At 47.4% G+C, this 19,091-nt stretch overlaps 1 protein-coding gene and 1 long non-coding RNA gene across 2 annotated transcripts in view; one reads left to right on the top strand and one right to left on the bottom strand.

Annotated features, from left to right (window-relative positions):
• Positions 1-4,754: 4,754 nt before the first annotated feature.
• On the bottom strand, positions 4,755-8,478 carry LOC148542226 (uncharacterized). Its single transcript, XR_015878395.1, has 3 exons — positions 7,572-8,478; positions 5,162-5,387; positions 4,755-5,083 (listed from the first exon to the last, which is right to left on the bottom strand). It is a non-coding gene; the product is annotated as an uncharacterized LOC148542226 (long non-coding RNA).
• A 6-nt stretch (positions 8,479-8,484) lies between these two features.
• The window catches only part of CCNC (cyclin C), a 54,464-nt gene continuing 43,857 nt past the window's right edge, over positions 8,485-19,091 (top strand). The window contains exon 1 of the mRNA XM_088472303.1: positions 8,485-8,703. Coding sequence (XP_088328429.1) covers positions 8,672-8,703 — 32 coding nt within the window. The 5' untranslated portion in view covers positions 8,485-8,671. The remainder of the gene's footprint in view (positions 8,704-19,091) is intronic.

The following is a 19,091-nucleotide window of genomic DNA, read 5'->3' as shown; positions in this document are numbered from 1 at the left end:
TTGATATCTAAGGTTTAGTACAGTAAGCAGACCGTGTCTGGTGTTGTACTGATCCACTGTGTCTCCACAGATTCCAAGTACCATCGGTGAGAAGATCGGAACCTGCGTCTGCAAACTATGGACTATAGAGAGTTAAAACATTAAAAAATGTACTCTGTAATGTTAGCAGCTTAGATTTGAATGCAGGGGGAAAAAGGAGACAAAAGGCTGTTGGAGGCTGACCTGTGCCCATTTGAAGTGACCTGTTAAATGTCATGTCACAGAAGCACTGTGATGGAGAACCAATGGAATCATGCCAAACTTACCTATTGTATTTCCAAATCCCTGCAAGGGTATATATGGGCACTCTCTGACCCCAGTGGGGAGTCTTCTTGCTGATGCTGTTGACGGACGTTTCTTGTTGATGCCGGTACCTGGTCCCAGAGCGCGTGTGTATTTAATAACTGTACCTTGGGTCTGTATGATTTCTTTGCGCTAAATTGTCTTTAGATCACAGCGTGTAACCTACTGTTTTTATGTTGAATAATAACCTTTGTGCGTTGGAAACACATTTCAAAGTCTGAAGGCATTTATTTACTGTATGACTGCGTACGCAAATAGCGACAATTCTAGAAGGTATAGGCAAGATTTAGAAGGTATAGGCAGGAGCGTATAGAGGTTTAAATCCAGTATCGTTAGTTGGAGGCTCGCTGTGTTAATCTCACAACAGGTCTGTAACACTTGGTATCGAACTCTCAGCAAAAGGGCGGAGGCGCCTAACAGGAGAACGCATTGTGCGTTCGGATTCTGTTATTACCGTTGTTGCTGAGAGTGCGCTACCGGTTACTGTAACTTTAGGAGCGCTGATTGAGAATCCAGGGACAGAGGAGCAAAAAGTTTGTCTTCCTTCGTCTATAGGTTGTTTGTCTGTTTTATTTTGTGTGTTAAAAAGGGGGTGTCGCATTATTGCGTACATGGCTAGGTCGCATTTTTGCATACGCAGCTGAGTTGCATTTTTGCGTACGCAGCTAAGTGTAAGTCATAATACGTTTGTGTAATAGTCGCATTATTGTGTATGCGACTAGTCGCACAATAGCGTATACGTATTTCCGGTCTTGCTGCCACGTTTTAAACAAAGCCGTTGAGATTACTTTATCAATTGTTGCCAATAACTGGGTTAACGTGTATTTTTCTGCACAGGAAAAAAGTGTGTAACTGTGAGTATTTGTTTAGGGTGTAACACGGGACCTAAATGTTAAGGGTATCATAGGACCCTTAAGTGCTAGGTGTAACGAATGGCCTAGTGACTCGGTAGCAGCTTACCGTTTACTTTACACAAGGCAGGTGTATGGGTTGTTATTTTTGTTAGGGTTCGGCTCCCAGTGATTATAGTATTCAGTAATCGCTTAGGCTTATTTGAGCACTATAATTGAACCGCATAGTTTTGGGCTAAACTGTGATTGTGAACTGGTGAGAGGGTAGACGAAATCAACTGGAAAACAAAGTGTATATATTGCCTCCTAGCGGTTGAAATGTAGTCAAAAATGGATTTCTGCGTGGGAGCAGCTTTTCTTCCATAGGTGAGTGGAGGTGTCTAGAGGTCTTCCATAGGGTTCGTGGATACACCCTTTTTCCTAGACATCCGCAGGTAAGTGAAAGTATCTTGAATGTCTTTCACCAGTTTAAATCTTTATTGAAAAACATAGGATTTGTCCCAGGATGGGAGCCACGCAAACAGTAGAGATGTTAGACAATGATGTGCTGCTTGGATCGGCACGTCGTATTATGCATACCAAGTGTGGTGCTTATGCAATTAGGTACTGTGATATATGGTTTAAGATGACGATAAAGAGTGTAAGGCTGTTTCCCAGAATTGGTAGTTTTGATAAGGATGTATTGAACAATGGGCCTGATTCAGAGCTGAACGCTCTGACCAGAGCTCTCGCTCTGAATCAGGGCCCTCCTCCATGAAAATGGAGCGGCCTCCTGGACGCTCGTATAGCTGTGGGTGACCACCCACAGCTATAGCGAGCGTCCATGATGATGGTCGCGATTGTCTTGACCATCGCGACCATCGGGCTTGCGACGGAGACCCTGCGGTAGGGTCTCACTGCCGCAAGCCCTGGAGTGATTTTGGCTCTATCAGAGCCAAAATCACTCCCACTGACATCACTAGTGATGTCAGTGGGGCCGGCTTGAGACGGTAGGCGTTCCCACGGGAATGCCTCCGTCTGGCAGGCACGCCCCCGGCACGCCCACCAAAGGGGGCGTGCTGTCAATCAACATCGACAGCACGCCCCCTTTGGCGCGAAACCCGGAGCGGTGGAAAGCCCATCGCTCCCCGGGTCTCGCACATGCGCACGACGGAGCTCCCTCCGTCGTGCACATGCGCAGTGGGGAACATCGACCCGCTTGCCAGCGTAATGCCGATCGCGAGCGGGTCTGAATGACCCCCAATGTCCGAGATCACATCAGTCTGGTGCGTTCTCGAGTGAAAAAGGTAAAATATAACGAATGTTTAAAATTATGGCAGCATGAAGGGGATGCGTGGCTTAAAGGTGTGCAAGCGACGCCAACTAGCGTTGCGAACGCATTACCAGAGAGTACACCTGCAGCGATAAATTGCAATACGTGCGAGCCGCGAGATGGTGCGCACGTGCAGCAAGGTAGCGTTGTGGAAGGTATTGCCAGTGGTTAAACGCACACCACCGCCGCCCTATGCGGATGGGGGTGCAGGTACAGTTATTGAAAAAAACCATAAAAATGTAACAAGTAATTTGTACCCTCTCAAGTAACCATAAGGAAAATGTTTATGATGTGGATGATGAGCCTATTGTTATGTCTGCCAATTCCCATGCTGTACACATGTTAGATGCTCACCACGGCAATCACAAGTGGTGCCACCATCTTCATCAGTGATAGTACAGGAAGAGTTAACATCAACTGAACCCGTAGAGGAAGTTGTTAACCCTATACGTAGCAGTAATAGACTAAACCCCCAGCCAGGTAATAAGGTCAAAAGTAGCAGTGCGGCAAGTCTGCATCCCATCCGGACAATAACTGTTCCAAATGGGAATGCGGATGCGAACGGAGTAGTGCCCACAAGGGAAGGAAGGGAAGCATTGTCCTTGGACAAGAGCGGAGCTATATTCCGTAATAATTGATTTCCCCGATCCCAAAAAGGAATTAGCCAAATGTCAAAGATTTTTGAAAAATTTGGGTAGTTTTCACGACCCAACCAATAAAGATTGGCGAGTGGTGTTAAGGGCCTGTCTACCACGCAATACTGATGTGACAAAATTTATCACGGATTGTGTATTGGATGGAGATGTTCCCTTAACAGACAAAGTTAATCAAGGTAACATTTCCCGCATTATAACTCAATTGGGTGTATATTTTCCAGTAGTAGTTAACTGGAGCAAAATTTTCACCATAAAACAGAAAGAGAGTGAATCTGCAGAAGATTATTGTGACCGGGCTCTGCAGGCTATCACCCAGTACACTGGGTTAGAATAAATTAAAGATAGCACTCACCACAGGGGAATGATTGCCACTGTACTCATGGATGGTCTCAAAGGAAACCTAAAGACCTGGGTTCAGACCTCACAGCCTGGCTAGAGGGGAGTCACTGTAGACACCTTCATAGAATCCGCAATTGAACAAGACAATAGAGAGACCCAGATCGAGAAACTAATGGCTGTCAGTATTCAAGCTCTAGAAGGAATGATGATAACATCACAGCCAGCAGACACATCTGCATCCACTCCTGCACCTGAAGTTACACGTCCTCACTAATCCTACACCACCGCAAACACAGCCCTACCCCACTTATCACACACAACCACAATTCCCGTACTATCCTCTCCCTCAATATCCTTAAACATACCCACCACCTTTCCCTCCTGCTCAACCCACACAACAATCCTTTCATCCACCCCACCCAGAAAGTGTTTTAATTGCAACCAGCCAGGACATGTAAGTAAGAACTGTACGGCAAAGAGGGTAGGACCCCCTAACCAGAGAAGTACCTGGATATCCCCACAAAGGATATACACAGAGACCAGCAAATGTCCAACAGGCACCAGCTCCAATTGTGTCCGTTAATGCTTTATTGGAGAGAGGGAGCCAACACTAGGGGTTGGGTCATACCTGTGGTCTACAGATAGACAGGTTGACGGGAAGTACTAGGGAGAAAAAAAACTGGTAGTGGTAATTAATGTAACTGATATCCAATTTCTGTTCTGCTTTCTTCCCTGTGTCATAACACCCTGACTGTCAGTACCTCTTTGCTTTCACATAGGGGGAGGTGTACACCACACATGGACATGGGTGTCCCATGGGTTCATAGACAAACCCAGTATCTTCTCCCAGGCCTTATAGGACTGTTTACAATCTTTTCAACCTGCCAATGGATCTGTTCTGATACAATATGTGGATGATATATTGTTGTGCCCTGTTTCATTTATGCCATGTTTAAATTATACTAAACTGTTGTGCTTCATCTCTCACACACAGGACACAAGGTTGCTAAGGACAAATTGCGGCCATACCAGGCTAAGGTCAAGTACTTGGGAAACTGTCCAAACCCAGGGGCTAAGACACTACCTAGAGCAGTAGCTATTTATAACAGGGTTTAATTGTACAGAAGGTTGTATGCAGATATGGTATCCCTAGAGTATAGGGATATTCATTTCACAGGTGATGTCTTTAAAAACAAACATGTGTAAGTTGGTGGGTATTAATAATATCAAGATCACCCCAGAACGCCTCTTTTATTTTTTTAATTTTGTTTTATCTGTCCCCCATTGAGATACTGTTTGACAGGCAGCCTCATGTGAAAATATGATAATGAGGTTACTGTGCAGTGTCTCACAAAGATGAGTAAGAACTGAAATTGAAAATGTTATTTTCTAACATGTCTGATGCAAACTGTCATGATGTCAAACGTGGAGAATTTGTTATGATCCGAATTTTTTACACTCAGGTTGTTTGACTGATCGTTGGGAGGGTCCATATCAGGTGTTGCTGAAGAGTACCACATCTTTGAAGGTGGCCAAGAGAGATAACCTGGGTCCATTTCACTCACTGCAAAAAGGTCAACCAACTGTTGGAGAAACAAGGCGGAGACAAGGCTGATAATGTGGACCTGTTTCGGGAGGATTAAAAGGTTGTAGTGAGATACCTGAGCTAAAGAAATAAGCAGGTCCTTGCTGCGGTGATAGACTGGTCTGCTGTGTTCATTTTCATATTCTCTTCCAGAGTTTCCATCATCCTGGTTTGTTCGGGGATATCTGGTTTCTGTGACGGGGGACCGATAGAGGAGATGGGAGCTGATGGCAGTGCTGATGGAGTGGAGTCAGGAGTAGGAGTGCTATGCCAATCAGGGGAGTGTCTGACCAATCTTATTACTGTAATTGATAAGAGATATGACCCTCACACATGTTGAAATGCTTGGTATTCATGAAAACACACCATCACCATATCTTCACACGCAGTATGAACACAGAGGCAAAAGAAATATGATACCTGGTGATGTGCATAAAGCCACTCAGTTAATTAGTGAGACAACTGGCTTTCAAGTTTTAGTAGCATTGGATCCCACCAGGATCGCTCAGGGTACACTAAATTTTAGATATATCCAAGATCTTGCTAAATTGATAGATAATATCACCGAGATGTATGATGACACATTTAGGTACTCAAGCCGGGAATTGCAAGCTTACAAGAAAGAACTATTGCAGCACCGGTTGGTGTTGAATTAGTTAACAGCTGTCACGGGAGGGTACTGTGTGACATTGGCTACCCAGTTTGGTGTAAAGTGCTGCACATATATTACAAATAGCAGTAGTGACCCCAAGGAGATGATAGACTGGAAGATGGATGAGATCCTACAGCTTAAATGGGAATTCCGGAAGAACCATAATGCTTCATTGACTGAAGTTGAAGAGAAGGTAGAGGAATGGTTCACATGGTTGAACCCAGTGAAGTGGTTCTCCGGTCTAGGAGAGTGGGTCCAAGAGCTTGTTGCTACAGTAGGTAAATTCCTGATCCTTATAGTAAGTGTCATCTTAGTAATTGGCTCATGGATTAGATGTGTTCCTAATGTGTTGAAGTGTGGAAAATGTACTAGGGCGAACCGAGACATTAAGATGATGGTGGTAAACGGCAGTGATATGGATACTAAGGTCAAGGAAGAATGTTATTTTAAGTCATCTTAGGTAACGCAGTCCCAATCCCCCTTTCCAAACTTCCTTTATAGGTGAGATGAGTTCCCACATCCTGCCAATGGTCCCTTGAGGATCTGCAGATGGCGTATAAGGGTTGTTTTACCCTCCTGGAGACGCATTATCTAAATGGTTCAAATGACCAAACAGTGTCATACCATATATATCATTAAAGGGTATATTCTCATGCATGGCTAAACAGATTCAACATAGGTTGTGATAGCATTTGAATGGCTATCAAAGGGTGGAACTGTCAAAGCTGGATAATCGGCTGAGACAGAATCTGTTTACAATCGGAATCTGCAAGACGCCATTTTGCGACTGATCACCCAGTGTCATTTTAAGTTACAACTCACGAGCTAAGTACATATGGCGATGTTTTAATAATCCTTTCAGAAACCATAGCCTGATGTATACAAGCCCATTCTAAGGACAACCTTGCATAAAAAATACCATAACAAATACAGTATTCACGCAGGGTTTAGTAAAACAGCTTCCTGAGAAAAGTAATTAGAAAAACAATACACCAGGATACTGTGGGTGTTTTTGCATGTAAATGGAGAGACCCCACATGTGGACAGGTGTAGCTGTGGCAATTGAAGTATGGTGCAGACACTGATTTGCACAATTGAATTTGTCTGAATGAACAATGGTAAGAAATCTGCTTGAACAAAACTGACACAGGTATCCTAAATAGGCAGAAGAAAACCTTTGAATTCACTGTCAGACAGGATGGCACCAGCAGTCAGCTGGGGGTCTCCACCCTGTTTGAGATTGAAACTCACTGCTCATAACATCTTGCATTGTAGTTTAAAAAAAACATATGTTGGAGGGGTATGATATATGTATATATATATATTAAATCCATCATAGACGCACATGCATAAACATTGCACATTACGCACAGTTGAGCTGTTTCACTCTACAAATAAACGCACCACGCATATTAGCAACTTTATGCAATATTCTCTTACACTTACACAAATTACATGAAAGGTTCCCTAGTACTAAAGTGTAATATTCAAGGTTTATTGAGGGATTATTAATGTTGTGTAATAAAGGTTATTTGATATCTGTTTAGTACATGGTAAGCGGACCGTGTCTGGTGTTGTACTGATCCACTGTGTCTCCACAGATTCCCGGTACCATCGGTGAGAATATCGGAACCTGCGTCTGCAAACTATGGACTATAGAGAGTTAAAACATTAAAAATGTACTCTGTAATGTTAGCAGCTTAGATTTGAATGCAGGGGGAAAAAGAGACAAAAGGCTGTTGGAGGCTGACCTGTGTCCATTTGAAGTGACCTGTTAAATGTCCTGTAACAGAAGCACCGTGACGGAGAACCAATTGAATCATGCCAAACTTACCTATTGTATTTCCAAATCCCTGCAAGGGTATATATGGGCACTCTCTGACGCCAGTGGGGAGTCTTCTTGCTGATGCTGTTGACGGAGGTTTCTTGTTGATGCCGGTAACTGGTCCCAGAGCGCGTGCGTATTTAATAACTGTACCTTGGGTCTGTATGATTTCTTTGCGCTAAATTGTCTTTAGATCACAGCGTGTAACCTACTGTTTTTATGTTGAATAATAACCTTTGTGTGTTGGAAACACATTTCAAAGTCTGAAGGCATTTATTTACTGTATGACTGTGTACGCAAATAGCTACAATTCTAGAAGGTATAGGCAGGATTTAGAAGGTATAGGCAGGAGCGTATAGAGGTTAATCCAGTATCGTTAGAACCACTGCCCTATCTTGTCAATGTAGGTTCCAGCTGGGGTATAATTTAACCCCGTTTCCTCTTATTGCTCAGGTCCTCAAAGAAGAACAAGCAGGAGGTAGTCAAAGTGGTAGCCATTCTCCCATTTTGACTTACCATAGGATGTGAAAGGCATTCATGCTGTTATGTGACACTGAAAGACAAAGCCAAGGAGCAGGGGCTAGTGTACATAGAGGATGAGATGTACTTTTTCCTGTCTCTACCTATGTGCTTAGGGAAATAACCCATTGCTGCCTGCCATGGAGTTTTTCTGAAGAAATGGGATTACCGCTAAGTATATGCACCTCCATTATTTTTGCAAGAAAGTTAAACTTTTAAAAATACTGCACTTTTTTATGTGTTAAATAAACACAGTTAAGTTAAACTAATATCTCAGGTCAGATGTAAGTGTGCATGCAAATACAGACTCCTTCTATCTGACTTTGTTTACCACCAGCACCAAGTGCAAAAGGAAATCACCCCTTCAGCTCACGTCATCTGAGCTAATAAGTTCTGGGCGGAATTGTTTCCCAGCCGGATGCTTTTGCAGGGTGCACGCCGGATCAGACTCTTCCTGCGCCCGCTCGGCAGCTGTTGGTTCGGAGTCTGACTCTCCTCCCGGTGTCACATAGAGCGGGGACCGCGGGCAGCAGTGACGTCACACAAGGGTTCCGCCGCTCCGGCTGCTGCTTCTTCCTGGTGCTGTGCTCATGGCGGGGAACTTCTGGCAGAGCTCTCACTAGTGAGTACCACGGGCTGTGTACCGGGCACCCGGTCTCTGTGTGCGGCTCATGTACCGGGCACCCGGCCTCTGTGTGCGGCTCAGTCACAGGCGCGCCTCTCTGGCTGCTCTGCTGTCGGTGTGGTTTATTTTTTCATGTGTAACCGGTTATTTGTGACCTCTGTCCTCTGATATGAGGTTGTCTGTCTAGTGTCTGTGAAATAGTGGGAAACCTAAAGCCTGGCTGCATGGCGGACCTCCCCAGTGACCGATCTCTTTCCCCTGCCCCTAGTCCCCTATGCCATGCCCCCTCTATAGGGGAGATTTACTAAGCTCTGGCAAGTGATAAATGACCAGCCACTCAGCTCCTAACTGTCATGTTCCAGGCTGTGTTTGAAAAATGACAATTAGGAGCTGATTAGTAATTTATCATTCTCCAATTGATCACTTTCCAGAGCTTAGTACGTATCCCCGTTGCTCCTTTTTTTCCTATAATTTGCCCCAACTACCGCCAGCTGTCACCGTAGTTCTCTCTTCTCTTATGCCCCTTCTGCATCATGTCTTTTGGTGGTTGTGAACACATATATGACCCTGGGACTTCTTCCTCTCTCCCGTAATGCCACTCACAGGTAGTTTTTGTAGCGAAAGCGGTTCAGCCGCAGGGTAGGTGGTAGTACTGGATGAGGCACAGGGTGCCATTGTCAGTGAGCTGAGTAGACTTGTGGCTAGTAAAGTGGGGGCCAGTTACTACTTTGGAAGGAAGGGACTAACTAATACAGTAGATGGGAAGAGTTAACCGAATAGCACAATACAGGTGTTGCATACATCACTTCATGATTACTCTTTAGGCAGTGTTATTAGTTTCTTGGTATGTTATGTTTTACAGTATTACTAGGTATCCAGGGATAGTTTGTGAAAGCCATAATTTTTCTCCACAAAAATAGTTTTTATTTTTTAAACCTGATTGATCAGAATGGAAGCAAACAAAAGTTTAGCGTATCACCCCCACAGCCTGGAACATAAAGACGGTATGCAGTTGGGATGCCGGCGGTCTAAATGCCGATCGTCGGCATACTGACTTTCTAAACCTGGCAAGGGTCTAATGACAGGCGTCGAAATCCTGATGCCTGTCATTTTCCCTACGCCAGGAGCCCGGCATCCCGAACGAAGGTAAGCCGGGCGCGGACAGCCGTGGCGGGGGGGTGGGTTAGGGTCTCCCTGGGGGGACAGGATTAGGCAGCCCCCCCGGGAGGGTTAGGGTCAGGCTAGGGGAAGAAGAGGTTGGGATTCGGTTGGTATTACCGATTCCCATAAAAACAGTACTAATGAGTCTTGAGCTGTTTGCAGCAATTTGGATGTATGAGTTTAATGTTACGCAGCCCATCCATCATATGAGTATCAAAAGCCCATCGTTCCATTTATATGGAAATGGGGAACCCACTTTTGTTTTTTATAACTTTTATGTGAGGCATTACAGTACACATAAAAATAAAATGCAAAGCACTGAAGTATTGTAAATACAATAATGGAAAAGAGAAACCAGTAATTCAATAAGGTTTTTGATTAATTCCAGCAATACAATGACGCAATGATAACGACAAACAATGGGTAACTCAAATCCTAACAATTTATATTTAGGACAGTAGAGTCTGAGGTACATATGTCTTAAAAAAGAATATATAGTGTAGTTCAATTAGAGGATATGGCCAATAATCTTGGCGGGAGACATTAGTCGGATAATCTACCTCTAAAAATGAGTAGGATGATTATGTGCAGTGCTGGAACGCGAGTTAAGCTGGCCACACACTAGACCAACTTACATCCAACTAGTTGATTGGTTGGAATGAAAACCTAGTAAGGTATGAAAGCAAATGACAATCAGCAATTTGCTCCCAAACGCCGGAAAATGGACAAAAACTTGTTTGAACAAATTGTTTAGAGCAAACATTTAACAAACTTGTCTGAACGACCATTTTCATCTGTTTTCTGGCATTTAGGAGCAAATTGCTGATCATCAGTTACTCCCATCCGTCACCAGATTTTCATTCCAACCAATCAACAAGTTGGATGTAAGTTGGTCTAGTGTGTGGCCAGCTTTAGGTACCAGGTGGTCTGGTGCAAACTGTCATGAATTTGCATTTTAGTTGTAAGCGGCATGGTGTTAATATAGGCATCCCATAATGTAAAAAAAATAGTCTGCCTGTCCCTCCTTATTACATAGTATTTTTACCCAGTCCATTCGAAAAAGATGATGCAGTTTGTCAAAAAAAAAAAAAAGACAGGGTGTATCCTGTAGTATCCAACCCTGTAAAATAGTTTTCTACTTCAGGGTCCATAGGGTATCCACAGGATACCTTGGGTATAGGTGTGACGTCAGTCGCAGGGCACCAAAGAGTTAAGCTTTCAGCCTCCCAGGATGCACTAGGTCCCCCTCCTATACCCCGCCCCCAGGCCAAGGCACCCCAGTTTAGTTTGGTGCCCGGCCGGAGTCGGGTGCACCTGTTGGAGTGGGGGCTAGAAGAGCCCCTGAAGCTTATTCTTCATGCAGCTGTGGCTGCACAACTGGATGAACAGCATGGACAGTCAGTCCTGACGTCCATGCTGTCTTCCCTACACCCCGCCGGTACCAGAACGCCGGTACTGATCCGGGGATGCTGGTGGGCGTCTGGGGTCACAGCTAGCGGTGACCCCAGATGCTCCGGACCATGGCCGGATTCAAGGGGGACAGAGGTAAGCAGCGGGGTCCCGCGGTGGGTCCCCGCTGATCACATGGTCCTAAGTCCCCAGGCAGGGGGCTCCCTGGGGACTGGCTGCAGCGTGGAGCCAGGCGACCAACCTGCGCTTCCACTACCCCCTGGGACAGCGGACCGCAGCAGAGCGGTAGCGCTGCGGCGTCCCAGGGGTTAAATGCATGCCAGGGGAGCGCGCCTTCCCTGTCTCACAGCCGGCGCCTCCCCCGCTGCACACAGCCCTCTCTGCACTGTGCTGACTGGTCCTGTGTCAGCGCTCCTCCCCCAGGCCAGCTTCTCTCTGCTCCTCGGCGGCCATCTTCTCTGCAACGCATGGTGAACGCTGCTGGAAGTCTGGAAGGAAGCATCGTGGTCTGGGTCCCCCCGCATACCTCTCCTCCGCTGTGGCTCAGGTCTGTGTATGCAGCGCTGTGTCCTACCAGGCCCTGTGTCTGTGTAGTTGAGTGATCAGCGCTGTTAGTGCAGGAATTGTTATTTCTCTGCATTGTATGTGACTGTGCTAGCGCTGCCTGTAACTATTCTTCACTAAACTGTCAGCTTTATTACTGTCCCTGTTCTTTCTGCTAAAGCCCTTGCGGTGCGGTGCTGCAGGGTGGTCTCTCGCCTATTTAATACTTAATTGGTGAGAGAGGTCACATACGTGGTGCCATCATGTCTGAAAGTGATTTTCCCCTCCGGCTACAGTGTACCACGTGCAAAGTACCGTTAGCGGAGGGGGAGGGTAGCGCGGAGGGCCTTTGCCGGCAGTGTTGTCCATGGCGCGGCCTATTACGGTTACAGCACCGGTACAGGAGCCGCCCTGGGCTTGTTTCGCTCAGGCGTTAACAGCTTTAGTGGGCCAGTTAGCTCCGCAGCCCGCGTTTACTCCGATGGGTTTGTCCCAGCAGTCTGTGGTGTCGTCACCCATGCAGGGGTTCCCACGACAATTGGTGGTACCCCACAGTCTCCCTATTTCCCCGCTCCCGGGTTCTCAGGAGCCAGCGTGGGTTAACTCCCTGACGAGTTCTTTACAGCACTTGTCGGATGTATTGCAAGGGGAGTCTGTGATGCGGCCTCATAAAAGGCCGGTGGCGTCTCTGTCCGCTCCTTATGAGGATGACGAAGGGACGTCTGATGATGGGGAGATTCTGGATCCTTACGATCAGGAACCTTTCCATACTAAGGACGCTGATGCTAAGTCCAAAGTATATATTCCTGGACTTATTCGGGCGGTCCGCACAGCCTTGGTGATTGAGGACGAAGTTCCCCCAGCGGCTAAATCTAAGTATGCCTTTTTCAAAGATGTGAAGGGCGATGCCACAGTCTTTCCTCTTTCGGGTCAGTTGGTGGACCATTTAGAGGAGGCGTGGAAACAACCTGGCAAAAGATACCAGCCGCAGAGACGCCTGGCGGTGGCTTATCCGTTCGCGGATAATTATTTTGCTAAGTGTGAATCCCCTCCACAGGTGGATTCTCACGTGACCCGTCTTGTCCGTAGTGCCACATTGCCGATGCCATCCATGTCCTCCCTTAAGGATGCTACGGACCGCAAGGTAGAAATCTGCCTGAAGTCCGCTTATTCCCTTGCAGGGGGGGCAGCACGGCCGGCTATGGCCATTTGCTGGGTTGCCAGAGCGATGGAGCGCTGGGCGGATTCATTAGAGGCTTCTTTTGAATCCGACTGTCCGGCCGAACAAGCGGAGTTGATTGGCAATCTCCGTGATTCGGCCACCTACATCAACGAGGCGGCTCTAGACATTAGTACTCTGGTGTCTAGAATTTCTTCAGCAGCGGTAGCTGCTCGTCGCACCTTGTGGCTGCGATCCTGGAAGGCGGACGCAGATCCAAGAAAGGTCTGGAAGCGTTGCCGTTTACCGGAGAAGTTCTCTTCGGTCCGGATCTGGATAAGATTGTGGCCACGCTGGCGGCAGCCAAATCTGCTTGTCTCCCGTCGGCCGCTGCTCCTTCTGGTTCTGGACCATCGTCCTTTCGGTCATCTAGGGCCCAGGGCAGGCCCAAACCACAGTCGTTTCCTCGACAGGCTGGCCCTAAGAAATCGGGCAAGCCCCGGAAACAGGCATGGAGTACCAGACGTCCGGCCCCCAAGCCAGATGACAAGCCTGCGGCCTGACGGTCCGGGTCTCCCCTTGGGGGATCCCAGGGTGGGAGGCCGCCTGCTGCAGTTCTCCCGGTGTTGGTCGTTCACTACGACAGACACTTGGGTTCTGGAGGTGGTCTCTCACGGGTACGCCCTCTCCTTCCGGCACAGACCCCCGGCTCGATTCTTCACCACGGGTCTACCATCAGACCGGAACAAGGCTACGGAGCTGCGGAAGGTATTGCACACTATGCTCCAGGCTGGAGTTATAGTGCCTGTTCCATTCTCCCAGAGGGGCCAGGGTTTCTATTCAAATCTATTTTTGGTACAGAAACCCAATGGGTCATATCGTCCGATTCTCAACCTCAAAGCACTCAACAAGTCTTTGCGGGTCCCGAAGTTTCGGATGGAGACCCTACGGTCCATCATTCTGGCGCTGGAACCTGGGGACTACATGGTGTCATTGGACATACAGGACGCTATGGCGGTCATGGCGGCTTCTCTGCGGCTGCAAGGAGTCCGCATGTTGCCGTACTTGGATGACCTGTTATTGGTGGCAGGATCTCCAGAGCTCCTGTTACACCACTTGGACCTGACCATTGCACTGCTGCAACGGCACGGCTGGCTAATTAACTGGCAGAAGTCCACTCTAATCCCGTCTCGGAGGATTCTGCATCTTGGAGCCTTATTGGACTCGGGACAGCAAAGGATCTTCGTGACGGAGGACAAGATCTCTGCTTTACAGTCAAGGGTGCGCAGTTGTCTGCACAGCCGCCGGGTGTCCTTACACTCGGCGATGAGGTTACTGGGCTCCATGGTGTCGGTGTTCGACATGGTGGAATACGCCCAGTTTCACTCTAGACCTCTGCAGCACCTGATCCTGTCCAAGTGGAACGGGCTGCCTCAGTCTCTGAAGTTCCAGACGATTGTGCTCACCCCGGAGGTTCGCCTGTCCCTTGCGTGGTGGTTAAAGATGACCCACCTCAACAAGGGACGTCCGTTCTGGGTTCCAAATTGGGTCCTGTTGACAACGGACGCCAGTCTTCGAGGCTGGGGAGCAGTTTCGGGTCCACACTTGTTCCAGGGCAGGTGGACACCGACAGAAGCGGAGCTTCCAATAAATATCTTGGAACTCCGTGCGGTCTTCAATGCTCTCCTGCAGGCACAGCGGTTTCTCCAGGGTCACCCGGTGCAGGTCCAGTCGGACAATGCTACCACCGTGGCCTACATAAACAGGCAAGGAGGAACTCGCAGTCGGGCGGCTCTCGTAGAGGTCTCTCGGATCCTGGTTTGGGCGGAGCGCAATCTTCCGGCCATATCAGCGGTCTTCATCCCGGGAGTGCTAAATTGGGAGGCGGACTTTCTAAGTCGCCAGGACGTTCATCCAGGGGAATGGTCCCTGCACCCGGACGTTTTTCAACTACTGGTGGACAGGTGGGGTCTTCCAGAAATCGACCTCATGGCGTCCCGGCACAACAACAAGTTGCCGGTGTACGGGTCTCGCACAAGAGACGAAGGGGCGTCTCTGGTGGATGCTCTGTCCGTCCGGTGGACGTTCAGGTTCGCATACCTGTTCCCTCCGGTCTCCCTTCTTCCACGGGTAATCCGGAAATTCAAACAGGAAGGAGGGACGCTCCTGTTGATAGCTCCCGCGTGGCCCAGACGGCACTGGTTCTCAGACCTTCAGGGTCTGTCCGTGGACAGTCCTCTGCGGTTGCCGCTACGACCGGACCTTCTGTCTCAGGGTCCTTGTCTTCACCCGGACCTGACTCGGCTGTCTTTGGCGGCGTGGCTGTTGAGATGGCCATGCTGAGGTCCTGGGGGTTTGCCAGCTCTATGCTGTGTACCATGTTACGAGCTCGGAAACCGTCTTCCGCGAGGATATACCATCGCGTGTGGCATACGTTCTTCCAGTGGTGTCGACCGAGAGGTTATGCACCGCGGGAGTTTCGTCTGTCTCGGATTCTCGCCTTCCTGCAAGCGGGACTAGATCATGGGCTTCGCCTTGCTTCTTTGAAGGTACAGGTTTCGGCCCTATCTGTCTGGTTTCACCGTAGGATTGCTACAATCCCGGATGTGCGCACCTTTATGCAAGGTGTTCTCCGTATTCAGCCGCCCTTTGTTCCACCTGTGGCGCCTTGGGATTTGGCTGTGGTCCTGAGGACTCTCCAAGGACCGCCGTTTGAACCACTGGGCTCAGTGGATATTAAATGGCTAACAGCTAAGACTGTTTTCCTTCTGGCCGTTGCTTCAGCCAGACGTGTTTCTGAGTTAGGGGCTCTTTCTTGTAGACCCCCTTTCTTGGTTTTTTTCATGGGAACAGGGCAGTGCTCCGCACTCGGCCCGAGTTTCTCCCCAAAGTTGTTTCCCAGTTTCAGGTTAACGAGGAAATAGTGGTTCCGGCCTTTAACTCACCGGGTCTTTCCGTGGGTGAGGCCTCTTTGGATGTTGTGCGGGCCTTAAGGACTTATGTGGACCGCACTTCTTTGTTTAGGAAGTCGGACGCTTTGTTGTCCTCTATGGCTTCTGTAAAAAGGGTTGGCCTGCTTCAAAGCAAACTTTGGCAGCCTGGATCCGTATGGCTATTTCTGAAGCTTATCTTCATGAAGGCCTACCGGTCCCTCCTTCTCTGAAGGCTCATTCCACTAGGTCTGTGGGTCCTTCGTGGGCAGCTTGACGTGGTGCCTCGGCAGTTCAGATCTGCAAGGCTGCTACGTGGTCTTCTGTCCATACCTTCGTGAGGTATTACAGGTTTGACACCTTCGCCTCTCAGGATGCTTCCTTCGGGCGGCGGATTCTCCTTTCTGCACAGGAGCGTCCCCACCCTTAAAGGATACTGCTTTGGGACATCCCCAAGGTATCCTGTGGATACCCTATGGACCCTGAAGTAGAAAATATGAGATATGGTAAGAACTTACCCTTGTTATCTCTATTTCTACGAAGTCCATAGGGTTCCACAGGACTCCCGCCCTGTCGCACCTGTGCTGCAGATGGGCTTTGCTCTGGTCACCGGTTTTCCGTCTCCCTCTGGTGAGAATGTGATTCTTGTATGTGTCCAGATCTTTGTTCTCTCTCTTCCTTCTCCTCCTCCGGCCTATGGCTTGGTAACTAACTGAGGTGCCTTGGCCTGGGGGCGGGGTATAGGAGGGGGACCTAGTGCATCCTGGGAGGCTGAAAGCTTAACTCTTTGGTGCCCTGCGACTGACGTCACACCTATACCCAAGGTATCCTGTGGAACCCTATGGACTTCGTAGAAATAGAGATAACAAGGGTAAGTTCTTACCATATCTCATATTTTTCTTCAAGCTGCACTAAGGGCTAGTATTGTGTTCATGCCAGGGACTGAGAGGGGCAGGGCGCCTGGCGTCAAAAAGGGTCACTATAGCACACGCTGAAGGTGTGCGTCCTAAAAGGGGCATGGGTACTCTGAAATGGCGTGTGACCTTTAGAGAGAGTAGTAAATAAACCCTTTTCTTATAATGCACTGGTGATTCAAACTTCTTAACAAGACGGGGTGATTCAGTTGTTTTTTGTAAGTTGTGGTAATTAATGGGCGCCCAATGTTGAAATTCAATTATTTTGGGCACCCATTAATTAGACCGGGTTTAGCCGCATAAAATGGCTAAGCCTGTCTAAAGTCCAGGTTGTCTGCCGCCGGACCTAGAGTGAACACTAGTCAAGTTATTGGCTGAGCCATTCCAGCGGCTTTATTTTCTTTCTCTGAAACCAATTGAGAGTGTCCTTGGCTGTGCGTTTGAGATCATTGTCTTGCTGAAATGTCCACCCTCGTTTCATCTTCAGCATCCTGGTAGATGGCAGCAGATTTTTATCAAGAATGTCTCGGTACATTTGTCCATTCATCCTTCCTTCAACCATATGAAGTATGCCAGTACCGTATGCTGAAAAATAAGCTCACATCATGAGGATCCCACCTCCAAATTTCACTGTTGGTACAGTGTTTTTGGGGTGATGTGCAGTGCCATTTCTCCTCCAAACATGGTGTGTATTATGGCATCCAAAGAGTTCAATTTTAATCTCACCTGACCAGATTATATTCTCCCAACATTTCACAGGCTTGTCCAAATGTTGTGCAGCAAACTTTAAACAAGCTTCAATATGCTTTTTCTTCAGCAATGGAGTCTTGCGTGGTGAGCGTGCATACAGGCCATGGTGGTTGAGTGCATTACTTACTGTTTTCTTTGAAACAATTGTACCTTTCTGAAGCTCTCCACAAGTGGTCCTTGGCTCTTGGAGAACTCTTCTGATAATTCTTTTCACTCCTCTGTCAGAAATCTTGTGAGTAGCACCTGGTTGTGGCCGGTTTATGGTGAAATTATGTTTTTTCCACTTCTGGGTTATGGCCCCAACAAAGCTCACTGGACCATTCAGAAGTTTAGAAATCCTTCTGTAACCAATGCCATTAGTCTGTTTTGCAACAATAAGGTTGCAAGGTCTTGAGAGAGCTCTTTACTTTACCCATCATGAGATGTTTCTTGTGTGACACCTTGGTAATGACACCTTTTTATAGGTCATTAGTTGGGACTGAACCAGCTTATATTAATTTGCTCTGACAAGGGGCAGGATTGCTTTCTAATTACTGATTTCAGATGGTGTCTTTCCTTTCTATGCCTTTTTGCACCTCCCTTTCTTTATATGTTCAATACTTCTTCCCTGTGTCATTTCACATTATTACACATACTTAATTTATGGACATCTATGGTTTGATTTCTTTGCATGTGTGGATTGCATGGGTTGTTGCTGACATTTGGTGAAAATGTCATTACAATAGCCCCATTACAAATATATTTACTGAGAAAAATGTTGATGTGTTAAATACTTATTTTACCCGCTGTATATGTAACGCTATAATACATAGTGTTCATTCTAGCACCCTGAACCTGTCGCAACCTGTGCAGTTCCTCTTTCCTGTCTGGGGTATCGCGCTCTGCTCTGGTGTTCATAGCACACTCTGGTCTGTATCTTAGCAGTATGTTGCATCAGCTGAGTGTGCTAGAAGCACCAGAGCAGACAGCATCACCCTAGGTAGGAAAGAGCAACTGCACGGGTTGTGACAGGTGCAGGGTGTTAGAATGAACACTAATACAGGAATATATAGTTTAGTGTCTAGCCCCGTGCACCTGTCAAAGCCTTTGCAGTTCCTCTTTCCTGCCTGGGGTGTCGCTCTCTGCTCTGGTGCTTCTAGCATACTCAGCTAGTGCAACAAACTGCTGTGATACAGACTAGTGTGCTAGAAGCACCAGAGCAGTGTGTGACAATGGGGCTAATATCAGACCATTTAGCACATATTCCTTTATGAACACCTCTCCGAGACACAGTAGTTTATTTTCTGACAGTTTGCAATTAAGGGGGAAAAAAAATTGTCTTCATTCTATTTTTTTTTTTCAATCCTTCCCTTTGCTCTTACTGACGCAATTTATGTACAACCATTTACAGTGAAGCACACCTCACGAAATTGGGAGAAAACAATCCATATAATATAAGCAATATGGGATATAGTAATTGCTGACAGAATGTCAACAGTTATGTCGACATTGGACATGTCGACACCTGCAGAATGTCGA

This window comes from Taudactylus pleione, unplaced genomic scaffold (genome assembly GCF_031769625.1).
Source record: "Taudactylus pleione unplaced genomic scaffold, aTauple2 ptg000015l, whole genome shotgun sequence".
In the NCBI taxonomy this organism is placed as follows: Eukaryota; Metazoa; Chordata; class Amphibia; order Anura; family Myobatrachidae; genus Taudactylus; species Taudactylus pleione.
Note: the sequence above shows the minus strand (reverse complement) of the source record. Positions and strands in the feature narration are given on the sequence as shown.